Source organism: Daphnia pulicaria, chromosome 8, assembly GCF_021234035.1.
Source record: "Daphnia pulicaria isolate SC F1-1A chromosome 8, SC_F0-13Bv2, whole genome shotgun sequence".
NCBI classification, from domain to species: Eukaryota; Metazoa; Arthropoda; class Branchiopoda; order Diplostraca; family Daphniidae; genus Daphnia; species Daphnia pulicaria.
The window spans coordinates 13,123,358-13,146,924 of NC_060920.1; the positions used below are offsets into that span (position 1 = coordinate 13,123,358).

General features: G+C 44.2%; 4 protein-coding genes across 11 annotated transcripts; 2 read left to right on the forward strand and 2 right to left on the reverse strand.

Annotated features, from left to right (window-relative positions):
• Positions 1–271: 271 nt before the first annotated feature.
• LOC124311512 (transcription factor ETV6-like) lies at positions 272–1,176 on the reverse strand. Its single transcript, XM_046776041.1, has 4 exons — positions 900–1,176; positions 700–822; positions 579–618; positions 272–511 (listed from the first exon to the last, which is right to left on the reverse strand). Exons 2-4 carry the CDS (start codon positions 809–811, stop codon positions 307–309), a joined length of 357 nt encoding a protein of 118 aa, XP_046631997.1. The 5' UTR covers positions 812–822; positions 900–1,176; the 3' UTR covers positions 272–306.
• A 3,100-nt stretch (positions 1,177–4,276) lies between these two features.
• Positions 4,277–10,560, forward strand: LOC124310864 (serine/threonine-protein kinase SIK3-like). 3 transcript variants are annotated; one of them, XM_046774962.1, is made up of 13 exons: positions 4,278–4,501; positions 4,644–4,824; positions 4,889–5,050; positions 5,112–5,236; positions 5,313–5,528; positions 5,601–5,741; positions 5,830–5,997; positions 6,062–6,476; positions 6,545–6,953; positions 7,017–7,129; positions 7,467–7,673; positions 7,905–8,107; positions 8,173–10,560. In XM_046774962.1, the coding sequence occupies exons 1-13, from the start codon at positions 4,355–4,357 to the stop codon at positions 9,472–9,474; spliced, it is 3,789 nt and encodes a 1,262-aa protein (XP_046630918.1). In that variant the 5' UTR covers positions 4,278–4,354; the 3' UTR covers positions 9,475–10,560. The 3 variants fall into 3 exon arrangements, with proteins under 3 accessions (XP_046630920.1, XP_046630918.1, XP_046630919.1); XM_046774963.1 differs by having other exon boundaries at positions 6,062–6,464; XM_046774964.1 differs by lacking the exon at positions 7,467–7,673 and having other exon boundaries at positions 4,277–4,501.
• LOC124311342 (negative elongation factor E-like) lies at positions 10,472–12,162 on the reverse strand. Its single transcript, XM_046775792.1, has 7 exons — positions 11,979–12,162; positions 11,610–11,918; positions 11,397–11,546; positions 11,233–11,324; positions 11,120–11,174; positions 10,719–10,830; positions 10,472–10,655 (listed from the first exon to the last, which is right to left on the reverse strand). The coding sequence occupies exons 1-7, from the start codon at positions 12,057–12,059 to the stop codon at positions 10,582–10,584; spliced, it is 873 nt and encodes a 290-aa protein (XP_046631748.1). The 5' UTR covers positions 12,060–12,162; the 3' UTR covers positions 10,472–10,581.
• A 192-nt stretch (positions 12,163–12,354) lies between these two features.
• LOC124310822 (protein capicua homolog) lies at positions 12,355–23,407 on the forward strand. 6 transcript variants are annotated; one of them, XM_046774859.1, is made up of 13 exons: positions 12,355–12,497; positions 12,586–12,645; positions 15,110–18,525; positions 18,923–19,263; positions 19,439–19,624; positions 19,704–19,946; positions 20,006–20,068; positions 20,140–20,369; positions 20,440–21,801; positions 21,867–22,012; positions 22,093–22,206; positions 22,305–22,492; positions 22,566–23,407. In XM_046774859.1, the coding sequence occupies exons 3-13, from the start codon at positions 15,147–15,149 to the stop codon at positions 22,836–22,838; spliced, it is 6,525 nt and encodes a 2,174-aa protein (XP_046630815.1). In that variant the 5' UTR covers positions 12,355–12,497; positions 12,586–12,645; positions 15,110–15,146; the 3' UTR covers positions 22,839–23,407. The 6 variants fall into 6 exon arrangements, with proteins under 6 accessions (XP_046630815.1, XP_046630814.1, XP_046630813.1 ...); XM_046774858.1 differs by having other exon boundaries at positions 12,586–12,639; positions 15,107–18,525; XM_046774857.1 differs by lacking the exons at positions 12,355–12,497; positions 12,586–12,645 and adding an exon at positions 13,407–13,542.
• Positions 23,408–23,567: the final 160 nt, after the last annotated feature.

Below are 23,567 nucleotides of genomic sequence, written 5' to 3' on the forward strand. Positions count from 1 at the left end.
CACTTGACGATCTGATATTAGTTAGTCACTCGTATTACATTTGAATTGATACCTGAGCCCATTATTCTGAAATGAAACATTGACGCATTTGATACACTTTAAATAAGTAAGAAAATGTTTGGGAAAAATCCGAAAAAAGAGCATTGAAAGAGGAGGCAGAAAATTACAAAATTGGTTAGATACAGTTATGTACGCAATTATTGGAGCAATTTTGGTATCGACTAGTTAGCAGCCATGTAGCGTGAATGAATCCAGATACATTTTTTTTCCCCCAACAACACAAGAATTCTCAAATTGACAAAACTTTTACTGGGTGTGGTGGGGTAGTAGATTTTTCGAAGAGTATAGAGCGGATGAAAGTCGCATTTGAAAGTCCTTGTACAACAGCTTGCCACCGAGCGGAACGCGCTGCACGAACATTTCAACGTTCATCAAACATAATGCTTTGCCATTCATGTGGAAGCGATCACTGCTTATGGGGGGAAGACTGTGTTGATTTTGCATGCTTAATCTAAAAAAACAATTGAATGAATTAGCATCCCATTATATTTTTAATTGAAAAATACGCAGCGACTTACAGCCACACGAACACTTCTTCTCGTGACCACGATCGTGGATCTAAAATTGAATCGTGATAAAAAGAGGAGACTATGAAGATTTCAGTCAAAGTAGGATTATAATTCTTATTATAATATTCACCTTCAGGTAATGCGTAAAACTGATGAGAAGAATCTTTGCTGAGGTACTCCTGATTTGATTTCACTTCGCTGGGCCAAACAGAGGTGTGCATTTGAAACATTGGCGTGTACATTTCCAGTTAACCTTTAGGAATCAATTAAAAACAACCTTATAAAATGGGAAATCCAAAAACCGGACCAACTATTATAACTTGTAGTTACTTTTTGTTAAATTTGAACAACGTTACAAATTGTTGTATTATATCCGAAACTGGAACACGGACGAGATGATTCTCGGTTGGGAGGTAAGAGTCTACTGAAATTCACGAAGAACTCGAGGCTTATTATATGCTGCTTGGTACGAAGTAACGCCCTTAGTGCTCGTCCCTCCCCCACCGCAAACCTGGCCTTCACTCTTTTGTGGTAGTTCTCTTTCCTTTTTCTATGAATGAGCGGAAAGTCCACACATCTGTCACTCCCGCTTCCGTAGGGTTCTATGGGAAAGAGCTTCAACAACGACTTGAGGACACGTTTCAATGGCTTCCTTCATTGGCTGTTGTTTGCGGACAAAGGGGAAAAACAAATCAACCAAGTTAATCGGCAAATTAAAATGCTGCCAAAACTAATCAACACGGAGAAATAAAACACTGTCAACAGTTTATACAATCATCAAATGCCCAAATAAAAATTAATTTGAAGCGTGAACTAGGTGTGTTCCGTATAATTTCCTAGACCCTAGTATTATTAACCCTATTTTAAAAACGATCGCAGTTACATATAGATTTCGTGATGTAATTTTATGAAATGTGCGTAATGCATCAAGGTGGTCAAAAAAGGTACCCAAAACATGATTTAAGTCTTTACCTATTAAAGCATCTCTGGCGAGAAAAAGAAACTTTTCTTTTTACAGCTCTGTCTCACAGTTAAAGCCCTGGTGGTGGTGGTGGTCTAGCGCGAGGTTTCACAAAGGCCGTTAAGGTGTTTCACTCTCCCCTCCAGTAAGCGCGCGCGCGAATGGAAACGGATGCGGAAGGCAGCTGTAAAATCAAGCGACAAAAACTCCTGCCGGCCCACCAAACCTAAAGTACCCGCCGACTTCCTTTCGCACAACAAACATCCTGTCCGATTTCTTACCCTTATAATAGTCTATTTTTTTTCTCTCTCTCTCTCTTTTCTTTAGTTACTTGTCAATATAGAGCTCAAGTTTACAATTTACCTAAATGGATAATATTTTATTATATTAATTACTACATTTCCAAGTGGCAGATTAACAGCTGCACTAAATTCGTATGTGTGGCAATCGGAAAAACCATATAGACATGAAGAATTTAAAAAAAATCTAATTAACGACATTTTTTCGAGTAATTTTGTTACTTCATTCTATTATATGGATTTACTGGCACTCGATGGTACGCTAATGAAACACGCTGCTCATGCGCCAATTAATTGATTTTTTAAAATGAAACGATTTATGGTGTTTTACTTGATGAAAATTGTTGTGCCAAGAAACGAACCATTGAAGAAATTCTCTATAAAAGGGGAAGAGACTAAATGAATCAACCATTACCTCTCCTGTTTGTTTAGATCGGTGTAGAAAGCGGGAGATTGATGCGTGAACTTTTAGCACTGCGCAGATAGCACTTAATAAATGAATGTTTTTAATATTCGAAAGAAACTTATTTCAAGATAATCAAATGTTTAGCAAACCTAAATGAAGAAAATTCCAAGTAAGTTATTTTTATAGCGTTATAGAAATAAGTTTTAAATTTGTTGAAAATATTTAAGTGAAGGCAGCGCTGTGCTGTGACGACTATTAATTATTTTATGTTTTGTTTTTTGTTTCCGATCGCTTTTTTTTTCCAAACAACTCATTCGAAAGATTTTGATTGTCACAAGCTATAGGTAATTGATAATGTTCTGTATTGCGTAAAATTTCCCCGACGCCTTGACGACCGGAAATTGGTCACATTTTCCCGAGGAAACGTTAGGGGACCGACTTCCGGGATAATGGGGTTCTCACTGTGTGGAAGGAGAACAGACTTGATATACTATGTACACATGTGCATTGTACACGTTCAAAACTCCCTTCCCCTTTTTTTTTGGCCCCCTTTTGTGGTGTGGCAGAGACCCACAACTCGAGTTTTTCCTATCCATCGGCGGCACAAGCTCTTCCATCCCATGAGCCAACAAACTCGAACTACAGGATGGACAAACCCACGAGCGATATGGTTGGACTGACTGCAACGCCGAAGGGTAGAAAAATAGGAAGGGCCTCGGCACGCGATAATTGAATACAACTCGGTAAAAGCTGCCAACAAACAAATGCGCACAAATGCAGCAGCTCTGCAGCTGCCTCCTCTCTCTCTCTCTCCCCCCCTATTATCTGACAGACACTTTCGAAAATCTTCGATACATGTCTTACTCTCGTCGGTCAGTTTACCATTTTGTGTAGCTGTAACATTTAACATGTTAAAGGATTAGTATTATATAATATAATAAATAATACAACATTTTTAAAACCCTGGAAATTATTATCATCTAAAGAGTTTAAGAGTAATTGATTGAGAACCATATTTGTATTCATTTAATCTTATTCCAAAATTTGTAAAACAGCACAATGTAAAATGTATCCTGGTGCTTCACAATTTTAACGTCCGGAGAACATCCTATATTTGCTATATAAACACATCGTGCAATGGAAACAACACAACATAAAAGGGAAATTATTTGGTTACAAGAGTTAGTGCAATGGTATCCGTAAAATTTTGGAAACGGTTTACATTTTGAAGTTTTATCAAATTCTTCATAAATTATCTAATAGATAAAAAGAGAGCGTTCAAATTGGACCCTGAAAGCACCCGCCGAAAGCACCTACCGTATCAATGCTGCTGGAAAATCGCCAGACAAACATTTGCGTCTTACAGTTTTTTTTTACGCTATCAAAGTCCCGCTATATGAGCGTAATTGCGTGGAATGGGACTTGTTTATCTTCACGAATCACAACAATACAGTGCAATAAATCGTCGTAATTTTTTTTACATTAGAAAGTTCAGAGGTTTCACCTCATCAGGCCGGTAAATTGACGTGTATGTATGATTGTATGTATGTATGTATGCATGTATGTCCATCTCAATCTCATTAGTCGATCAGATAAATGACCAATCAGTTTTTCAGTTCATAACCCGGTTCATTCGGCTCATATCCCAGTGACGAGAAACTGGCAATAGGGCATGGGAAGATTGTTGTGTTGACAAACTGTAATTCACGGCCGATCTCCGTCAGAAACTGCACTGATATCAGAGACACCTAGCGACCAATTTTACAAACGTTTTTTCTGATTCACCAATGAATCAAAAGATATGTATTTGAAAAACGAATAAAATAGCACAAATCGCTACTGCTTCGGTTTAAAAACATATTGTTTCAACTTTTTTTTCAGAATCTGCATCCAGATCTAGCTACAAAATTCAATTTCGAAAATTAAGCGAATATGCGTTTCGGGACTGTCCGCTACGTGTCTCACAAGCATGGATTTTTTTTTACACCAACTGAAAATGTTACCAAGGGTCTCGGCCAAGAAATATAGTAGACCGTGAATTGTCCGTGATATTGTCAACCGAAGACTGGTGAACGGCTGGTGAAGTAGTGAAGTTGTTCTGAATTAAGAAAAATAAAAAATGGCTGCGGCGATATCGCGTGCGGATCAAAGCCATAACATTGATCAAAAAGTATCACGAATTGGTCACTATGAACTACTTAAGACAATCGGGAAAGGAAACTTTGCCGTCGTGAAATTGGCAGTTCACAGAATAACGAAATCCAAGGTATAGCTACAGCATAATCTTTTTTCAACTGTCGGTTCGCTTACGTCAAGGTCACGAATCAATCCTTTAGATTTACATTTATTAATGATAGTTTTGACAATACCACCGTAGTACCGTTTTTTCTCTTCCATTTACATGTTAGGTGGCAATAAAAATTGTGGACAAAACAAAACTTGATGAAGACAACCTGAACAAAACAAAGCGAGAAGTAGAAGTGATGAAGAAATTGAAGCATCCAAACATAATCAAACTCTACCAGGTCATTGATACAGATGACACACTATTCCTTGTTACTGAATATGTTCCAGGGGGTGAAATATTTGGTAAGCTTCAATCATTTACTCTGTTGTGTAAGTTTTTAATGTGACAGTTTCATTTTATAAACAGACTATTTGGTTGCCAATGGGAGAATGACAGAAAAAGAGGCAAGAAGAGTTTTCAAACAGATACTTGCTGCTGTTGGATATTGCCACAAATGCCTAGTGGTTCACAGAGACCTTAAAGCTGAAAATCTCTTATTGGATGCAAAAATGAATATTAAGCTTGCAGGTTTGATTTTGGTATTGTTGAAATTTCAAACTCATTTAACAATCATCTATATTTTTGTCAGACTTTGGATTCAGCAACTATTTTGAACCTGGTCATTTACTTTCAACATGGTGTGGCAGTCCTCCCTATGCTGCTCCTGAACTTTTTGAGGGCAAAGAATATGATGGACCAAAGGCTGATGTGTGGGTAAGTCCTATTGCAGAAATTATCAAGTTGTTTTTACTTAAGGAAAGGACCTCAATTGTAATTGTTTGCCTTACAGAGTCTGGGCGTAGTTTTATACGTACTAGTGTGCGGTGCTTTACCATTTGACGGTTCTACCCTTCAGCTTCTTCGCAGCCGTGTTTTATCAGGGATATTCCGTATCCCATACTTTATGACAACAGATTGTGAGCATTTAATACGACATATGCTCATAGTAGATCCAGAGCGGCGTCTAAGTATCCCACAAATTCTTCAACATCGCTGGCTTATAATGGTAAAATTATCAAGTTTTCACACGTCATTCAGTAGTAAATATCGAGAAATTTGCAAAATTCTTAAATATTAGGACGATGATGGGCGAGCAGGGCCTGACAAGTCTTCGGAAGTGAACGGAGAAATTCCTTCAGACGATCCTATATCTGTCAATGAATCTATAGTTGACACCATGCTAAAAATACCAGGCTTAGATCGCGAAAAAATTTTGAAGGTAAAAGCCTTTTTCTAATGTCAAAACTGAAATTTTTATTTTCTGCATTTTGAAGTACTAACTTATTTTGTTATTATTCTGTGAACAGTCGGTGCAGGAACAGCGCTTCGATAAAATCAGTGCAGTGTATCATTTATTGGATGATAAGTCAGTTGCAAAATCGAACAGTTCTTCGAATATTACCAATGATTTGACCCAAAATACAGCTCTAACTGCAACCTGGCCAAGCTTCAGTGATAGCCAGCATTTAGAGAAAGTATGCTGTTTCCATTTTCAGTAATATGGTAAGGTTGGTGCTGATTGAATTTCTTTTTCTTTAGTTTGTTGATATGGATTTAGAAGAACCCAAACAACCGAGGGCATCGACGAGCGGAAATGAGGGACCGAGCAAGCAAAATGGCGAAAGGAATTTGGCTACTAGACGGCACACTGTTGGACCGAGTGAAACAACACACGACCAAGTGATGGTCAAACATCTAAAACTCGATCATTTCGGTGCAAGAGGAACACCTTCGTTTTACCCTGTGACTGGATTCACTGGTCTTGGTTATAGTCCATTCCATCTACCATCCCACATGGATCAGTTCACGGGGTTGAATACTGTCATGGATTCCCGCCAAGGATTTCTACCAAATTTCGAATTGAGTGTACGTTCACCAACTGCTGTTCCATCGACTTTAAATGCTCAGTTCCCTACCGTCTCTGGAGTACAGCACGCAACTGGTATGCATCATGGTAGTACTATCTCCAATTACTGAGTAATATGTTTAACCGTCATTATTCCGTCTCTTCAATTATTGTAGGAGCTCCATTTGCCTCACCTTCTCATCATCCTATGGTGCTATTGCCGCACACTAATCTTCCGCTGATGCTGCCTCTATTACAGAATGAACCCCCGCACAACTTCAGCGTCAAGGATCCACATTTGTTAAAACCTCCACCAGCAATGGGAGCAGCGGGCGGTTTTGGTCGTCGAGCCTCGGATGGTGGTGCTAATCTGCTAACTTTCTTTCAGAAGAATATAGAGCACAGTGATTGGAGTACTGTGCAACAGCAAAAACAGCAGCACCAACAGGCCATGCAAATGAATCCGGTGCATCAGCTATCCAACCCGTTGGCCATAAACAACCCTTCCACCTCGTCTCATGCTGCACAAGGAAGTCAAGCTACAGAACAACTGGAGGATTCTTCAAATTCGGGGGAACTGTCGAGGTATTTGGTGTTGTACATCTCCTAATTTGCATATGCACTCAATTTTTAAATTGACGTTTAAAGGTATATACACAGAGGAAAGAGGCATACCTTACCCATGGCTAATCAGGAACAGACTCAAAATATCCAACCCAGAATGCGTAAACAGGGTTTGATGCCCATGCATCGACCATTAGGTAGGTGGCTCATTCAAATTTCGAGCAGATTATTTTATTTTTTGTGTTATTTAAAGATTGCTTGTTATTTAAATTATCATTTAATTGGCTGTAGTCTTGGAAATGCCTGTTACAAATTTATCTTTATTATTTATTTCTGTAATCACAATTTTGTAGAAGCATTTTTCTTATTTAAAAATTGTTATTTTATTATTTTGTTCATTATTCTAATTTATTTGCATTTTTCCCCTCTACCCTTTCCCTTCTTCATTTCCGTCTTGTTTCTTCTCGCTGTGCTGGACTTGTACTTTTGTTTTTGCCCTTTTCCTTTGAATTTCGATTCTAAAATACTCGGTAGTGATCCCTGAGCTAATAAATGAAGTTGAAGCTCGAATGAACCACCTCCCCTACACGCCGCCTAGTCTCACTCCAGGCAACCCCACTCCTTCTACAAGCATGAGCATGAATAACTGTGTAGGTGTGCCTCCAAATACTCAAGCTCGTCCCCCCAAGAGTCGACGTACAGGACTGGCAACTGTCGTGGAACGGGCTGGTCCCATGTTAGGTATTGTTCTCTAAATCGAGTATTATCCTGGAGAATAAGCCTAAAATTAGTTTTCAGTTTTGCATCACGAATGAAACAGTACACACTGGCCTGATTCATAAGTATTTATGTTGTTTTAACCCTTGTCTGTTATTCACTTAGAAATTGCCTCAATGTTTTGCTAACATTCATCGTGAAACTAACTGTTGTTGTTCGTCTCCAGTTTTTAATCCCCACATTCATTTTACTCAGGTCGTGACTGTTCGGCCAGGGCGGATACAAATGTGTTGACGTTGCCATCGGATCGGCATCCACGAAGAGCAAGTGACGGATGTGCCTCGATTGGCCAGTATCGAATGTCAGAAAGGGATGGAGAAGATCCGAATACCGCATCCAGCAATGTTTCCTCGGCGTCTCAGCTTAAAGCTGTACATCAAGAATACCAAGCTTTACAAGTATTTATATCTAAATCCTAAATGTCCGTTCCACGTATCCTATACAATTTTGATTTCATTTTCAGCGTCAGATGGTAAGCAGCAATACTAACGATATGCAGATGCGACATGCTATTCACGTACAACAAAGGCAGCAGTTGCAGCAACAGCAAATGTCTCCGCGAATGACTCCAACGCCACCGCCTACGTCGACATCACCAGTATCTTCGGATTTCTGTGCCATCGGTTCACCGCACTACCTGAATCACATGTGTTGTGAAAGTGGTAATCTTTCTCAGCATCTCCAGCAGTTGCAACTTCAACAACAGCAGCAGCAGCAACCGCCACCACCGCAGTCCTCCTTATTACAGTCGTACAGCCAGTCTCCGCCCGTCGGCGGGGTCCTGTCTGGTTGTTGTGGAAACAACAGTGGCGGGTCCATAGTGCAAGGTACGGGCCGGCCGATGGGTTCAATCGTTCAAGGAACGCCAATTGTGTCTCAAGGATCTCTTGGGTCAGCGACCCCTACACTAGGATTCTTCAACATAGAAAATTCTCAGAACTCGGTTGCGATGCCACGAGTCCAAGGAGGTTCCATCATTCAAGGAACTCCATTTAATCTTCCGACAGTGCCAAATAATCTGGACGTCTTCGCTAATCAAACCCCAACGTTAATGCCGATTTCAACGTTTTCAGGCGGGTCCATAACTCAAGGAACACCGGTGAATCGGATGATTGAAGTGGAGGACATGGAATCGGATGCGATCGAAGGCGATATCAGTCCAGTGGAAGAGGCTTTGGATTTGAGTGTTAGAAATTTTAAAAATCGAACCGATAACGAATGGACGTGCCAACAAGAGGTGGAAAGAAAGCCGATGTTTACCGGTCCGCCTCACCCTCAGATCTCCATTACGGATGAGCAGGGCGAAGTGACTGACATGTCATGGAGCGTCTATGCTCATCTGAGCGGAAAGAACGGCACCTGTCGTCAGGTGGGTTTGCAGAATCTTCAGAACGACGTGCTCTCGTCATCATTATTGGCTGGTGATATCAGTTCAATGGCAGCCTATCCGGAACTGCACAAATCTTCCAGCGGATCGATCGAAGTGCAGCTGTCCTCGGACTGCTCGCAGTTGACGGTTGCCGAAATCTTTGCCTTGATTGAGCGCTCGATTCACACCAAGGCGTCAGGATTGGTGAAATGTCAAACGGAGAACGATGCCGCCCTTCTACTCGAACGACCCGGTGAAGACATTTACATCGCTGTCGAAGTCAGCCCACCTGCTGGCCCAGAAGGTTTAAAAGGGTTGAAAATCCGTCGTATATCGGGAGACTATGTCCGTTACGATCGTATATGTAATGAGCTGATTGCCTGTATCAGCATGTAAAAACTAATCCCATCCTATTCCTCTCGCGTGAGTATGTCGTCTCTATTTGTGTGATTGAATGACAAAACCTATCCATTTGAACGATAGCCTGGACGCGCTTGCTCCTGCAATCCATTCCGATCGTTAGCCGAAATTGAATGCGTTCAACGCGGTGTATATTTTGGTCAATTGTTTATATGTGTGTGTGTGTTTGTGTATGCCGAGTGCCTGCCTGCCTGCGTTGTCAAATGTCGTCTCTGAAACCGTGCTAGTCGCAAGCAACCAGTTTTAAGTGAGCCGTGTGTGTTACCTAACTTTGTTTTCTTATCATCATCATTGTTTTGTTTTTTTACATTTTTTCCAGTGATATGACAGGACATTCCCCGTCTTTACATTTCCCACCTTTCTGTTAAGTTTTTAACGATCGTCTATTTTAGTTGCTGAAAGGCAGGGCCTGCAATTTGCGACTTTATTTTGTTTTTTCCGTTAATTTTTTTTTTCTGTTGCACGATATTCATGAACGTCTCTAATCAGAACGCATATTGAGACATGATTGCAGACATTTACGCAAAGCATTTATCTGTTATAAAAGCTAATAGGTCTGCGTCTGTCGATTTTGAGATATATTTTTCCCCTTCCATACGTATCGCTTGACAAATGGAGCTAGATTCTTGTCCCCTCTTTCCATAATATTCTTTCAAAATCAATACTTTATGCACTTTGAACGTCGGGAAAATCGTTCACCTTCGCACACCGCATTCCGCTGTCTATGTGATTACTCAACAACAAACAGAATTCCGTTTGCAATGCCCCGAAGAGTCTAATGTTATTATTACGTCGTTATGATCGTTTCATCAAGGTAAAATTACTTTTCTGGAATGGGGGCGAAGGGGATGGAAAGAGGCAATTTATCGTAAATAAATGTTGGGGGGAATAAATACAAAGAGATTTGATCCGGGAAGCTAAATATTCTCTCGTTTGGTGCCCGTCTAAAAATAAAACTTGTTTTTTGTTTTTTTTTTCCATGTATTTCTGATGGGAAATTTATGTAAAATGAAATATCACTGTACATCCACCACGAGAAAATTACAATTACATAGAACCGCCTGAGCTGTGATGATTTACTTTTTAAAACAATTCCTCTTCATAGGTCACTAAATCGCGCTTATCTTTATAGGATCCTTTTTGAGAATTGCGAGCCGCTGAAATGGAGAAAACAAAAATAAATAACATTTCATCAAATCTAGAAAGCTCAATAAAACAACCTATCGTGGACCAAGTGGCGGATGATGAAGCATCGTTTATAGGTTCGATGACAGGTTGACGCCTCGCGAGTGACACTTTTAGTTGGATACCGGATACCATGCTACCATTCATCTAGTATTCAGTCACGCAAAAAAAAAACAATTGCAGTTTATTACATTCGTCATGTAGTGACGATAGAATCTGGTGCGCTTAACAACCTGGAACACCTTTTTTAAATTTCTAAATAAATTTACTACGAGCCAAAAATTCCCACTATAGGTATTGGGGAAAGAAACTTGATATCAAATTACAATTTGGTCAACTACTAAAGCATTCAAAACTACAGGATTTTGTTTGTCTATTTTAGTAAAATAGGCAATAAGTGAGGAGTAGATTTTTTATGGGAATTCTCTATACATACTTCACTGATGGCTCTGTCTGCTGAAGTTGTTTTGTCGAACGTAACGAACCCGCAACTAAGAACAAAAATGTATTTAATATTTTTCTTCTGTTTTCTTTAATAGAAGATATTACTTTTTCTCAATTTCCATTGAAATGTTTACAACATTTCCAAAAGACTGGAAAGCTTTTTTGAGGATTTCTTCTGTAATGCTGTAGCCAAACACCTAGAAATGACAAACAATAAAATGTTTAATCAACACATTTCATCAAAAAATCTACAGCCAAGAAATGATTACATAAACTGTGTGTCCCACTGTAGGTTTCTGGTGCTTCACTGGAGAAATGGCAGGAGAGGAAGGTGTTTCTTTGGGGTTTGTTGGACTAATTGAAGCTGGTTCAGCATCTGATTCTCTTGAAGAAATGAAATTTTCATAGAGATTGGGAACCTAAGCAAGAAGGAGAATGCTTAAACACAGTTATTTGGATTGTGGGTAGTGTTGCTGTTATACCTTGCTTTTGGTTCTAGCTTCATGCGTGACATGTTCTTCATTAGAAACCATACTTCCTTGGCTTGAAGAAAACGGTTGGAATCCACTTGGTGCTCGATCAGAAGAGGAAAGTTTTCTTTCTAAGCCTCTTGATCTTTTGAATCCGGTAGTTTCTGTTTTCTCGCTAGGTTTAGGAATGGCTGAAATGGCTCCGGACTTCAAGAGCTTTTTAGCCACTTCTCTGGCGTCTCTTGCTTCTGCAGGTCTTTTGAGTGTAGGTGTTTTTTCTGGTTCAGGTTTGGGGGCTTTCAGTGCTTGCAAAGCTTTTTTCTATTCCAGTACTTCATTAGTAAAATAGTAAAAGGTATGTACTATTTGCATGTAACCCACCTTCTTTTTAAGTTTTTGATATTTAGTTTGCAGCATTAATTCCTCTTCTGTCAAATTGGAGGGGAAATGAAGATAAACCATTTTATTAAGTGTTGACTTTGTGATTTTGTTCGTTCGTTTCGCGAATTTAACGTTAAATTTTGTTTCTTGTTTACGCCGCCCAAGGACGAGTTGTAAATTTCGACGCTAGATGTCGCTGGCGGAATTCTTACGTAAATAACAATAGCAAAGGACCTGGTAACAGAACATTTTTTTTTTCCCCAAAAGGACCAATCCAATCACAAGTGTTTAGGTCACGTGTCTGGGAGCCTCGTAAACGGAAATTCCAGCCATTCACGATCCTTGGCCGCGCGATAGTGAGACGTGAGTATATACCGAGGGGGAGAGAATAGACAGATTCGAGTACGAGAAACTGGTGTAACGAGACTGTGTGTGTGTGTGTGTGTGTGTGTAGCTTGAATGAAAAATCGATCCATCTGCAGTTGCCGCTGTTCTCATCATTCGTCGATAGGAGCCTAGGTATAATTTACAGTGGTGATGTGTCAAGGTTACCAACATTTTTTCACACCTTTGTCTCATATTTGATTCTTTTTTATGGATTGTGCAGGTGTGTAGAGCCCGTCCGTTTGCCGGCCTCATGATAGTACAACACGATACAGGCTAGACTGTGAGTAAAACTGTCAATAGTTGCGCAATCTGTCTTTTATTTTCCAAAGTACCGGCTCCAGAGAGTTTTTTCAACCCTCGAGTTATTCGAGAAAACTTTCAAGGTTCTCTCCTGTTCGAGCTAGGGAGAGACGACGATTCTTTTGTTCCATTTCGACTCGCATTTTCCCCCCTGGAAGTAGACACAGACACACAAAAAAGGGCAAAATAGTATAGTAAAAATATAGTAGAGAGACACTTGCCCACAGGAGAACCATCGAGTGGGCGGTGTAGTATACGTAGTAGTAGTATATAGTAAGGTTCTTTCTCCCTCTTCTGGTTTGGGTTGGACACAACAATGGGGACCCCCAGCCTCTTTTGAAAAGAAGTTAAAAAGGGGAAAATGTTTTTTCCCCCACCAACCAACCCTGTACAGGTTCTTTTTTCCCCTATTATTTTCGGTCATGGTGGGAAAACAATTCAACTGAGAAAGACGACCCAAAAAATGATGTGCCTGTGTGTGTGTGTGTGATGAGGTCATAGTTGTTGATCAGAAGAATACAATTTCTGCCCTGTCATATTAATAAGAAATGCTGGCGTCTAAAGAATCAGTCGACTGGCGTGTAGTTTGGTCATTCTGTGAAAAAAGTTTTTATTTTGGAAGATGTCGAGTGTACTAGTAGAATTGTACGCGCGCGCCGACTCAATTTTCTAGGACCCTCCCCATCCGCCATTCCGCCTGCAGCAGAGATACGAGCAGCAGGGCCCTGCTGAACCGAACCGGTACGACAGTCATCATTTAGCCGTGTCGTCGTGCAGTGCAAGTGTTTGTGGCTCCCTCTTTTGCTGATAGTTTTGCCATCGACCGTTTTACTTGGCCACATAAAAATAATATCCACATGCTACCATGGAATGGAGGGTAAGCTGCTGCCATTTTCTTGGTTTAACACGACGAAAAAAGCTCAACGAAAATTCTCCATTTTTTCTCGTTGGCCGAGAGAGAATTGGGTGTGCTTTGTTGGCGTTTTGTGTGCGGTGGTGGCGCCATGGACGGCCTTGACTCGATTGAGCTGCTCTTTCTTCGACTTGTCTAAACTTGGTGTTTGTGTGTGTGTGTGTTCAAACACGACAATCTCTTTACCATTTCGCCGTAGTGGTGGCCATCTTATATTTTATACATATGACGATCCAATCAGATTTTGAATTTGTTTTTTTTCTTGAAATGTCGTGAGCAATAGGATTGGGGTTATCAGCCGGGAGAAAGCTTAAGCAAACACATACACAGGTTGTGACGCCTCCATCGGTGTGTGTGTGTGTGTGTAGGTGTACATTTTGGCGCATCCGGTTGTGGGGCCCACAACTTGATTATTTGCTTTAAACTCTGTTGTAGTACTCTCACATCAAAAGAGATACATAACTGGACCGCCCACTATTGTTATCCCCCTCCTAACTTTCAGTTGGAAAATGTCACAGTCGGTCGAACGGATAGAAATGTTGAGGTTTTTCATTCGCCTTTATGATATGTTTTTGGAAGGCTAACGGGATGAATTGCCAACTCACGGCCTTTCATCACAACCGCAGCAGCCCAAGCTTCTCTCTCTCTTTGTCCAGTCCCGTCACCTTTTTTTTCATATAAATTGTTTGTATCTGGCAGCTATCCCATTGGCTCACGATGCCCATTTCCCCTCCTCCTCTTTCTCAGTCAGTCTGTGCGTGTAGCGTAAGCAAACGACCTTGACAACCGGTACACTCGAAGAACCCATGTAGAGAGAAGCGAGTCCAAGGACCCGTGGAAGCCTCCTCCAGGGCGCGGAAGAAATTTTTTTATACTCCAAAATGGCCGCACACTAAAAACAAAATCCATTGATGGATTCCTAGGTCGTGATGTTTTATATATAAAGAATCCACGCGCAAACGTTAGTCTTTTGTTTTGTTTTTATTTCCTCCGGAATGCCACACGTCGCTCCTGAAACATACACATTTTTCAACTATTTATAGTGAGGGGGGGCTGTGTTTAACCTCTTTTCTCCCCTACTACTACTAATACTACTACGGTGCGCGCATTCATCACAGTGCAACAGCCTCTTCTCATTTACTACGAATCCCGAAAGGCGCTCACAGGGTCGAAAAGAGCCCTGTGGGAAGTTGAACTTTGGCCTTGTGGCCGACCTTTGTCAAGACACACAGTGTCGACGACGACGTGTGTAACCCGACGAATACAGATGATGCGTGCTTTAGATATATGGATATTGTGTGGTCGCATGGCAACAACTTTTTTTTTCTTTCTATTTCTCGGTCTTTGATCGGCCACGTTACACCCGAGTCCTCCTTATCGCCCCCTTTTTTCTTTCTCTTATCTCAAATGTTTTTCCATGGCGTTGGATTTCTCTCTCCCCGGACCCAAAACGCTCAATATAAATGTGATGTCAATGTATATTAACCACTCTAAAAAATAACTTGTCTGTTTCTTATTTTATTTATTTTAGGAGGTGAGAGCTTGCTGGCTACGTGAATGGCTAAATTATGCAACAGAGGAGAGTGGAGACCAGATCACGGAAGCAGGAGCATTCGGCCGCCGGCAAGGGTCTTATTAGCCATAAGGGTCAATCAGTGGGCGGCTCGTCGGCTGACGTTGTCGCCCGTCTTCTAGTGCCACCACCCCCACCCAGTCAGACAGTGTACCCGGCTGGGACTTGCAGTGCAATAATCGACGAGTGCAAAACAGCCGCCGCCATGTCCAACCAACACGAGTCAGCGGTCGTAGCCCGTCGCGTGCCCAAAAAGCGAAAATTCGATCCGGCCGAATACGAACAATCGGCTGATCGGACGTCGCCTCGCCATTACAACCATTCTTCCCAAGTGCCAGCAGCAGTAGCAGCAGGATCGAGCTCGGTGATCTCATCGTCTGTAGTAGTAGCCACCATCCCAGCAGCTTTGACGACGGCCAGCAGCAGTCCTCCCGTTCTTCTTCCTCGAGTCGCTACTCCTCCAGCGGCTCACGTCGATCTCAACGAATGGCGCTGCCATCGTGTCCTGGCTAAAACTGGCAGTCGCTACTTGACGGGAGTCATCCGCAGTGGTCACGGACACAGTGACGTTCTCGTCCAGCTCGACGGACACGAACAGCCGACACTCTATTCAGATGTCACTCGGGCCGGCAAATTTGACGTCGTCAGCGATGCCAGTCCTTCACCTTCGCAGTTGACGTTGGGCGCCAGGGTGTGTCTACGTGTCGACGATCATCCGCAGTTGGCCGTCTTTGTCGAAGGCGTCATCTGCCAAATATCCAGTAAACCTATACAGTACCTCGTTCGGACCATCGGACAAAATCCGGATGTCGAGCGTTGGATCACCCGTCCGTCTCTCCGTCTCCTACAACCCCCATGGTGGGAAGAGCTGGAAAACGGACCTGAACCTTCATCCGCGCCGGTACCCATACCACCGCCGCCAGCCACAGAAACTTATCAGCCAGATCCAGCAGTTGTCGTCAACCGAGTCGATTATCAGCAACAGCAATACGCCGACAGTTATCACTCATCTCGTCCACCGTCCACCGGTCCGCCGGTAGAAGTCCATCTGGAGGCTATCCATCCCAACAATGATGCCTTGGTGGTGGTGACGACGGCGACTCAGAGCGCCCATTCCAGCGGCAGTGAAGAGCTCCTGCCCAGCCAGGCCGCTGGCCGGCCCGCCTATCACGAGTACGACTACGGCGGTGAGAGTGACGAAGATTTGAAACGTGAAGACATCACCTTCCATTCAGAATCGGGATACACGGTGGCTGGGCGCTCGCTGTCGTTGACGCCAGGAGCGTTGGCAGATGGCGTGGGAGGCGGCATTGATGGCAAATTCTCCGGAAGCAGCGGAAGCAAGCGGAGTAGCATGCAGAGTCGCGGGAGCAGTTGCAGCATACTCGATCCGTCTCCAGGCGGTAGTTTGACTCCTCGTTCCCAGCCGACGACGCCCAGTCCCTTCCCAGGCGCCCGCTCTCTCACTGGAACGCCGCAAAAGTATAAAAAGGGCGACGTTGTGGCCGGTCCTAGCGGCATCCGCAAAAAGTTCAACGGCAAACAATGGCGCCGCCTCTGCTCCAAGGAGGGCTGCAACAAGGAGTCGCAGCGGAGGGGCTACTGCTCGAGGCACCTGAGCATCAAAGGCAAAAGCCTGCGCTCCTCTGGTGGCGCAGGTGCTTCCTCGTCCAGTCTCGGCGGCCTGACGTTCCCATCATCAGGTGGCAACAAGGCGTTCACCAAGGACGGCCAGGAGATGGACTGGGAGGAAACGCTCTCGCGGGACTCTGTTGAGCCGTCTCCCTCGGGCAGTTACAGCACGAGCAACAGCACGCCGACGGCCGAGTCTGGATTGCAGCGATCCCTCAGGATTGGTGGAGGAACTTTGATTGGCGGCAGCAGTGGCGGAAGGGACGGCCTGTCTTTTGAGGAAACGGAAGCGGCCAACATGTTAGTTTCGCTCAGCAATTCGCGCTCAACTACACCGGCCACTCACTACGGACTGGCCACGGATCTCTCGTCAACATCGCGACTCCTCCAATCGCCGCCAAACTCTCACGTCCTGACGGTTGGCATGCGCCACAATTTGTTTCTGCCCATTTCTCAGCCGACTGCCACTAGCACGGCCGCCTTGTCCACTTCGATGGGATTCCATCGCAGCCAGTTGGGGTCTTATTCGCATTGTAAAGAGCAACCCATTATCCGGCCGGTAGGCCACTCGACCCCCAGGGCCATTATTCCGTCTCTCGCTTCCTCCTATCACCACCACCACCCACTGCACCACCAGCATCCAGGAGTTATCCGGCCGGAATCACAGCGGCCCGGTTTAATTCCCGCTTCGTCTACTACGACGAGTGTCATCAGGATCTCGCCGACCACACAACACATGGCTCAACAACAACAACAACAACATCCGGTCAGCTTTACACCACCCATCGTCGCCAGTCAAGCTCAGTCGCCCTCGTCGTACCCGTTGAATTTGCAACAACAACACCAACACCAATCGTTTCACCATAATATGATGGATGGATCTTCTACCACGTCGCCAGGACAGTATCAACAGCAAACTGGCGAGGAAGCAGCCAAACTGTGGTACAGACAGAAACATCAGTCGGGTCAACAACAACAAGGTGGTCCTCCGCTGCTTCATCAAGCCCTGACGGGCAATGCTCACTCACACCAACAGCAGCAGCAGCAGCAGCAGCAACGGTCTTCGACGTTGACGGTGATTCAAACTGGACACAACCAACAGGGCGGATTGTCGACATCCAGTGGAGTCCTGATCGCCCCCAGCAACGTTCCGCTTAACCTTCATGTAGGCAAGAGCAACGCGGCCCTTCATCAACCTTCGTCGGGCGGACAGTCGAGTTATTCCATCATCAGTCTAGTGCAACCGGAATTATCGACTCCTGCCCATCACCATCAGCAGTCCAACCACCAGCAGCAGCAGCAGCATGTCGGGGCTGAAGATCATTTCCAAGCCACTGCTATCCGTCCGGCGCCGTTGTATTACTTGATCCCATCGAAAAGTCTAGTAGACAATCCTCCTCCTTCTTCATCCGCTCACGTGTCTGTCCGGTCTAATAACGGCAACAACCAGAACGAGGAGGAAGACGGCCGACCAGGTATTATCAAATCATCTGCATTGAAAGGAGCGTCGAAAAAGGAGCGATCCGCTTCTCCAGCCGCTGCCAATCAGCAGCAGCAGCAGTGGTGGTCTCAGCAGCAGCAGCAGAATCCGGCCCGGAACGGCCTCAATTCCACTCGAGTGGGTGGTGTTTCAGCTTTCCAGTCAGTGTCTGCCGAGAAGCCGGGCCACAACGAAATGGGCCCCCACAAGCGCGAGGAAAACGGTTTGAAACCGTCGTCGCTAGATTCTTCATCGACTACAGGTGAGGTGTGCGCTCTTCTTTCGCTTTTCCCGTCTGTCCGTCCGTCTGGGGACTCTCTTGTGGCTTCCACACTGTTCCCGCCCACGTCATTTGCTTTTTGTGAGTGAGAGGGTCTGACGTGGCAAGTGAAGCAATCTGAAAAACCCCCTCCCTTCTTTTGTAAATCTCACGACTTTGATGATGTTTTTCGGGGAAAAAGAATGTCGGGCCATTTGGGGCTTTTCCAAGTTTTGAGGCTTTGAGGCCTTAACATTTGAATCAATCAGTTTCTAGATGTTCTGCGCGGAATAGCGGATAAATCTTTTCTAGTCTCCTACTCCTCCCTCTATTTCTCATCTTGACGGCTGACTTGATGAAACTCATTTCTTATTTGCTCCATTTTTCTCATTTCTCTTAGAAGCAGCAGCAGCAGCAGCAGCGCCATTGGTGAACCTTGAAAACGGCGGCGGTCGGGTAACGTCTAGAGAATCGGTGGGTGAACGGCGCCGTTCATCCGTCACGCAAGATCTGACCGAGTACACCTACTCTGTCGCCGGGGAACCAGATGCCGAGGTAGCCGACGACGACGACGTCTTTGAAATGGAAGCCGCTGGCGGCGGAGGAGGAGGAGGCGAGCCCGTTGCGCCTGGAAACAGTTCCGGAGGAGGAGGAGATGTGGGAGGGACTTTGAGCGAAGCGAACAAACGCCGCACTCAGTCGTTGGGATCCTTGACAGGAGAACCTAAAAGCCCACGCAAGGTATTGAACGCTGCTTACGCAAACAACTTGAAACTCCTCCTCTACTACCATCCTTTTCTTTGTCGTCTGCTCCGCCCTCTCGTCCTTCTTTCCCCCCCTTTTTACAAATTATTAATCAATATCGATCAGACCGGGGGATCCAAACTATTTTTACCCATTGATATTTGTATTGCAGGCAAAAGAAAAAGATCACGTTCGACGGCCCATGAATGCCTTCATGATCTTCAGCAAGAGACACCGAGCACTGGTTCACCAGCGCCATCCCAATCAGGACAATCGAACTGTTTCCAAGATTCTCGGCGAATGGTGGTATTCCTTGGGGCCACAGGAGAAACAAAAATACCATGATCTAGCTTTTCAGGTATTGACATTTTGTTTGTTATTTTTTAAATCACTGGTCGGCTTTTTAAATCTATCCTCTTTTGTTTTTCTGTTCTTAGGTCAAAGAAGCTCATTTTAAAGCCCATCCTGAATGGAAGTGGTGCAGTAAAGATCGACGCAAATCTGGATCGACCAGTTCGTCCAAAGGCGATAGCAAGGAGCCTCGTGGTACCCTTGGCTCCACCGGAGACTTGTCTGCCGAAGAACCTAAAGTTGATCCGCCTGTTGTTCCACAATCTCATCTTTCATCGGTCATGGGACCACCTTCTGCTGAATCAACTCTTAATCTCAATGGACATCAGGTAAATGCCAATTGATAATTCATTCAAGTGAAAGATAAAAATTTTGAATTTTGAATTAGACAAAAGCCAACAAACTTCGTCGCCAGGCGCTGAGTGAAGATCTTTCCGATGACGATCGCATGGTAAAATAAGACAATCATAAATTGTATGTGAGCTTTCTAAATTTAGCTTTTTTCCTTTTATTATCGATCAGGTTATTTGCGAGGAAACAGCTGAGCCTACTGGACCTGAAATCGACCTGCAATGTCGTGAACATGTTGTCTCTGACACGGAATCAGAAGCTGAAAACCAGTGTGACGTGCCCACCAGTACTCCCTCACTGATGCAGCCGGCAGTCTTTCCTCAGCAACCGTTTGGCAGTCCATCTTCCATGGGGCCAAATAACTCTGAAGTTACTCATCGTCCTAAAGCCATTAAAGCCAAGTAAGTTTCAGCTAAAATAAAAACTAACTTCTGTTTTGTCTTATTTCATCTTTATTTTTTTAAATTACAGACCGGCTCCTTTATTTGAAGGCGACCCTAGGCCGGTTGCGTCCGACTTGTTCACCGGAGCACCCAGCGGTCCAGTCGGTCCCCAGATTTTTCATCCAACGGGAGGAGCGTTCAAGAGCATGCCGTCACCTAAAGTGACGTTTCATCCATCCTTTGAATTTCCCAAGTCTAGTCCCAAGGATGCGAAAGAAGACGGGAAAAGGTGGCCGGGATCTGTGCCCAGCAGTCCCGTCACCAAAGAAGACCCATCCACCATCGAAACCAAACGACCGAAAACCCCTCCGCACTCGTCGAGCGGGATTTATCCGACCCTCGGTCCGTATTTCGGGCAGTATGACAATATGATGCATTCTCCATTTTACCGTCCGGGACCGTCCAACGTTTCTCACGGCTTACCTATTTCGAGTGGTTATGCTCAGTCAACAATGGTGATCCCTTCCGGACCTTCTTATACCTCCATGTCCAACAAACATCAGCTGCAAGCTGGATTCTACCCTCCTCCGCACGCGCTTTCAGTTCGCCCCACAAGTTCCCAGCACGAGCAGACCTACGTGTCGGCCGCCGCCCAGCAAAATCAACAGAATCACGTCACACCCACTTGGTCGTTGAAGCCGTCGGTGATTGTCAGCAAGGCTCCTTCGTCTGGACCAACCAGTAGTGGAAATCATTCTTTACCTCCAGCTGGAAGCATTTCCAACGGGACTCCTATTCGACCGCCTTCACGTGAACCGATCCCGACATCTTCATCGGCTCCTTCGTGTTACACAGTCATGAACATGAAATCAGGAACGCTGTGCGGAACACTGACTCCTGTTACCCTCAATGATTTGTCGAGGCCCGCTCGAATCAAGGCCGTCACTGCGACTATTCCGGTGGCCAGTGAGATGGAGTACGCCCAGCCTGCGTCCAGTCCCAACACCAGCCACAACAACAGCAACAGCAGCGCGTCGAGACAGAGCAGCACTCCCAGCACGCCCAGTACGCCCGGCGTCTTGACTCAACCGAACGATCCACCTGGATTGATGCCTCCTCCGGAATTACCGAAATTTGTTTTGGCGCCGACTCCGGCCCAGTTGGGCAGGGCTCCTTTCCAGCGTAGGCAATCGTCGACTCAGCCTCTGTCGCCATCGGGATCGTCTTCTCACAGTGGTGAAGAGGAACCGATCAGTCCAGGCGGTGGATTTGGATCGGCTCCTCTGTGCAGTCCAACTGTCGGGTCAGCCGTCGTTTCCGGAGGTTTTACAATTCCTACATCGACACCGTCGACCCCTTGCGTGCCACAATCTCCAAGTCAACACAGCGCACAACAGGCTGCCGCCAAGAAGAATATGTTTAAACGAACCAAAGATGATGGGATGGACAAGTAATCATTCAAATTCAATTGTAACTGTACTTATTTTATTGATTTTTTAAAAAATCTATTTTCAGGGTGTTGGAGCAAGTGAATTTCGACGAGAAATTTTCCCACCTGCCGGAATTCAATCCGGCTGATTGCCAATCACCGAGTGCTCTTTCATTACCATCCAGCCCGCGAGTGTTTGTGCAAAACTATCGTCGAAAGAGAGTTGCATCGAGTAAGAGCTAATAAACTACCATGGTTTCCATAACTCAATTATTTTAATTGATTTTTTTCTCCCTCCCTCCCTACTTGTAGCAACGGAAGAAGAAGGAGATTCTGACGTGTCAAACACGAGTGCTACACCGCAATCTGGAGCTGTTGTAGGACACAAGTTTTTTGGGCCAGACTTTAGTCTGGATGCTTTTAAAGGTATAAAACAACCCTCTCCTCTCCTTGACGTCAAATAATTGGATTACATTTTTCGTCTTGTATTTATTTCCCTTTTTGGCCCGTTCGTCATTCGGTAGCCGAAGGTAATGAGGGAGACGTCTGCCTGTCTCCCGGCACTCCGAAAACCCCGGCCACAGGAAAGGAAAGCGCAGAGAAAAACTTTTCCTCGTTAAGAAGAATCTTGGATCAAAGAAGACAGTTGGTGATTCAACTTTTCCAAGAGCATGGTTTCTTCCCATCGACACAGGCAACCAGTCTTTTCCAGGTACGAACCCAATTTTCTTTCCCCCCTTCTCCGTTCAAAATGGTTTTTAAAAAATATGTTTTTATGTGATCAGGCACTGCACCACGATACTTTTCCAACTAAACAGTGTCTGCAATTGAAAATTCGCGAGGTTCGCCAGAAAATGATGGCACAGACTACTACTACTACTACCACAACTACTACTACTACAACACCGGCTAGTGGCAATAATGTGGCTCCCCCCAATGTTTCTGGTGGCAACAACAATAATGCCTCGGGATTCAGTGGTGGTGGATCGAACGAGGTAATCGATGGCGAAGGCAGTGAAACGATCGATTTGGCCCAGGTTGCCGATGCAGGCTGTTAGAAATTGTGTCAACTTCATATAACCGCATAATGTCGATCTTGGGTGAACGAGACTGTTTTTTTCGGGTGACAATCACACAACGTTATGGATATTAGTGCTTGAATTTTTTAATTGGAAAATCTCAGCACGTAATATTCCAAGATACTCGCAAGGAGGATTTAAAAAAAAACACTAAAAAAAGTTGTTGATTTCGTTTTTGATTCTTTGATTTGTTAGGTTGATCATTTCACAATTTTTTAAATGGTATACAGCAAAAACCCTTTTGATGATTCTATCGTTTCTTTTATGATTGAAAAATTCGTTTTTTCCTTGTTTCCTTGTTTTGGTGGTCATCACTGGAATAGGTCACATTTTTTTGTGGATAAAAATATTATCCTAATGTGCTCCCCCCCCCCCCCCAGGCTAGGACAGTAAACAGGCAATTTTTTAAATTAATTTGTTTCCCCCATACTTTAAAATGTATACACAGTTACTGTCATTGGTGGTGTTGTTCACGAGACGCGATTGCTGCACATTTCAAATTTTGATTTCCAGTTCTCTCTATTATATACAATTTTTTTTTTCTGTCACGTTGATGTTTTTCAGGATGGCACAAATAAGGTTTCTATATGTGTTGTTGTTCCCCCTTGTGAGAACGCTCGATACCATAATATGTTGATGACAAATTAACTGAACGACTTAGAGTTCATTTCATGGTTTCTCTCCTGACGGCTTGGCTGCCGTTTTGAC